The 2,738-nt window shown below is 41.9% G+C and overlaps 1 protein-coding gene across 1 annotated transcript; it reads right to left on the reverse strand.

The window, feature by feature from the left end:
- Positions 1–429: 429 nt before the first annotated feature.
- LOC105049219 (uncharacterized protein PHLOEM PROTEIN 2-LIKE A4) lies at positions 430–1,997 on the reverse strand. The gene is made up of 3 exons (XM_010928797.4): positions 1,853–1,997; positions 1,221–1,342; positions 430–943 (listed from the first exon to the last, which is right to left on the reverse strand). Exons 1-3 carry the CDS (start codon positions 1,904–1,906, stop codon positions 565–567), a joined length of 555 nt encoding a protein of 184 aa, XP_010927099.1. The 5' UTR covers positions 1,907–1,997; the 3' UTR covers positions 430–564.
- Positions 1,998–2,738: the final 741 nt, after the last annotated feature.

The raw sequence follows: 2,738 nt of genomic DNA on the forward strand, positions 1-2,738 counted from the left end.
ATGGCGCGGACGAGTGAGGAACTGTCAACTCACTGTAGACTGTCAGAGCCGCCGTGGAAATGTCATGTCGCCGTGTGGCCGTCTAATCACCAGGGTTGACTTCGCTCTCGGCGGACAATGCCCCTGGGGAACTGTGCCGCATGTCCGTGTCAGAGCTGACAAGGTCCGGCGGCTGTACGGCGATGGGAGGAGACGGCCGACCCTTGGTCGGTGGCCAGCAGAGTGGCGTCGGGTTCCTCCGTCAGTCGGCGAGTTTCATGTGAGTCGGCCTCTGGGTCCGGTCAATCGAGAGGGATACGCCCGACATACCTCCAGTCGGCGATTGGGCCATTGGAAAGCCGTCAGTAGCGTCCGTTAGTCGGTCACTCCCGGCTTTCAGTCGGAGACGGTCAGTCGGGCCGACATCCGGTCGGGCCCTCCGATAGTCGGTCGGTCGGTGGGTATCCCCTGTCCATCTCAATGATGGAATGATGTGGCATCCATACAGAACTGCATCGCTCTATGTAGTGCAAATCATGCATTGCAGAGGATCCGAACTTATAAACTTTTATCGAATGAAAGCTCTTAAGCCGATTTAGGCTTGATTATAACACCTCCGAGAATCATCCCTCTCTTCCACCACTCACTATCATCCCCATACATGCTGAACGCCACTTCCCCGGTGTGAGAGGTCAAGCTGAACTCCCCACCATGGATCTCATGCCATTTGTTGCTGTCTTTCCTATAAGGCTCCAGGACTACAGTTCTCTTGCTCTTTTGCCCGTGTGGGGAGGTCACTTGAAAGGTGATGTGGGATGAGTGCCACCCAAACGCATCATCCTTAAACTTGATTATGTAAAGGACTTCATATGTTGTTGAACGAGAGAGTTTATCTGCGGCTAAGGTCCCCTTGACTTCAACCCAGTTCACCTGAATGAGCTCTGCACCCTCCGGAAACTTTGTACTGGCCAACAAAAAATCAAACAAATTAGCACCATTTTAAAAGCTACTGTTAAGGCTCCCAAGCATATGATAAATAAATTTTAACCACCTGCACTTGATATTTGCATTAGTGATAGTTTTCAGCCATTTGTTTTAGCGAAATTGCAGGATAGATTGATTTGGTTCCCAATCTAACAAGTACAATGTGCATCCATTTTTTTTTTTTTCCATTTTTGAAATCTTTTATTCACCTACTTAAGAGATTATAATATTTAAGATTAGAAATACATGTCTGATACCTTGGTTTATCTTCTTTTAGGTCCACCCACTGCCAGAACCTTGTGTCATTGCCCCACGTTATGTCCAAAGCTCTTGCAGGGAAATGAACAAGTTTAGAATGCCTTTCTTCATGAATTACAACCTGTGAAAACGTCATGAAAAGCAGTTGTATCTGTTATTAGCAACATGCATCAAATGGGCATGAGAAAATTGATCGATGGAATAGAAAGACAGAAATCAGAAAATATTGACTATATGACAAAAAAAATAAAAAATAGAAAATAAATGAGTAGTTCTATGTCGAAATATCATTTCCTCATATTGACAATATTTGAAGTCTTTTTGTTTTTATTTTCACATCACACCAAACTGATGAATTATGATGTAGAATTCTTTTCAGAAAGTAAATATTTTTCATGAACATAGATTTTGATCAAATCAGCATATAATCATAACAATCTTAACATACTATCATTTATATGTTGGCGAAAAATGAGTAGATGCATGATTTTTTGGAGTATCGAATAAATTCCTTCACTTCCATATATATTGTTTTCATTCGATAATATTAATCTAAAACTCTAATGACATTGGTCGAAATTTTCCTTCAGCAAATAAGAAAAAATAATAACATGTTTCGTTTCTAAATTACCTGATGATCACCCCTCCAGTGAGGGCCGGTCTGTTGATGTCGTTGGTGGCTCATCTTTAATTCCCGCTGCTTTGTTTCTCTTCGGATCGCAATGCACACTTTGAGCCTCAACTCGCTTGCCGCCTATATATAGGACCAGGAAATGTGATCTTCTACGTGGCGTAATTTAATTTTTCTCCTAAATTTTAAAGTTTGACGTCTATTAGTCTGCCGACTTATATATATATATATATATATATATATATATATATATATATATATATATATATATATATATCATGATCAAGCCATTTGCACGAATTTTTGAAACTATGGGCTAACTCGAAAATGGATTGGAGCGAAACTAGCAGCTAGTAGGAAAAGCGAACAATCCATATTCCTTTCTTGTACTAGTTGTTCCATGGAATATTTTTTGGGGAAGCTAAGAGGGTAGGTGTCGGTGGATGCCACCACCACGATGCTCGTCTCGGGAATGGAGGTTTCGTTGAAGGGATGAATGAAAGCTCGGGGAAAAAGAAGGCTATGAGAACTTTAGAAAAAGGTATTGGAAACGAATAACGCGTGGGCTGCACAATTTGGTTCATGGTTATCGTTTTATCACCATCCTCTTGACGTAAATCCTTGTTATGTCGACATGGTATGATAGCTGGTGACCATTTTAGAGACCTTTGGAAATAATTTTTATTGCTGCAAAGTTCCAGAGGTGCATATATGGCTGGAGCTAGCTGGATGCCGTTCGAGATCTGCGACGTCAAGGTTCACAGTTCCGATAGAGGATCCTCCGATGCTTAAGTTAGCCAGAGCTTTAAGATTTAGGAATAGTAGAGAGAAAAAAGAGCGAGAGCCAAAAGAGCAAAGAGAGTTCTCCTTCCTCCTCCTCAAGGAC

This window comes from Elaeis guineensis, chromosome 7 (genome assembly GCF_000442705.2).
Source record: "Elaeis guineensis isolate ETL-2024a chromosome 7, EG11, whole genome shotgun sequence".
Taxonomy (NCBI): Eukaryota; Viridiplantae; Streptophyta; class Magnoliopsida; order Arecales; family Arecaceae; genus Elaeis; species Elaeis guineensis.

Bases quoted from the DNA above. Each gene is read 5' to 3' on its own strand.
- LOC105049219 (XM_010928797.4), bottom strand. From the start codon at position 1,906: ATGAGCCACCAACGACATCAACAGACCGGCCCTCACTGGAGGGGTGAT. The intron at 1,343-1,852 runs GTAATTTAGAAA...ACGTTTTCACAG, and splicing joins ACTGGAGGGGTGATCATCAG to GTTGTAATTCATGAAGAAAG. The intron at 944-1,220 runs GTATCAGACATG...TTTGTTGGCCAG, and splicing joins CTAAAAGAAGATAAACCAAG to TACAAAGTTTCCGGAGGGTG.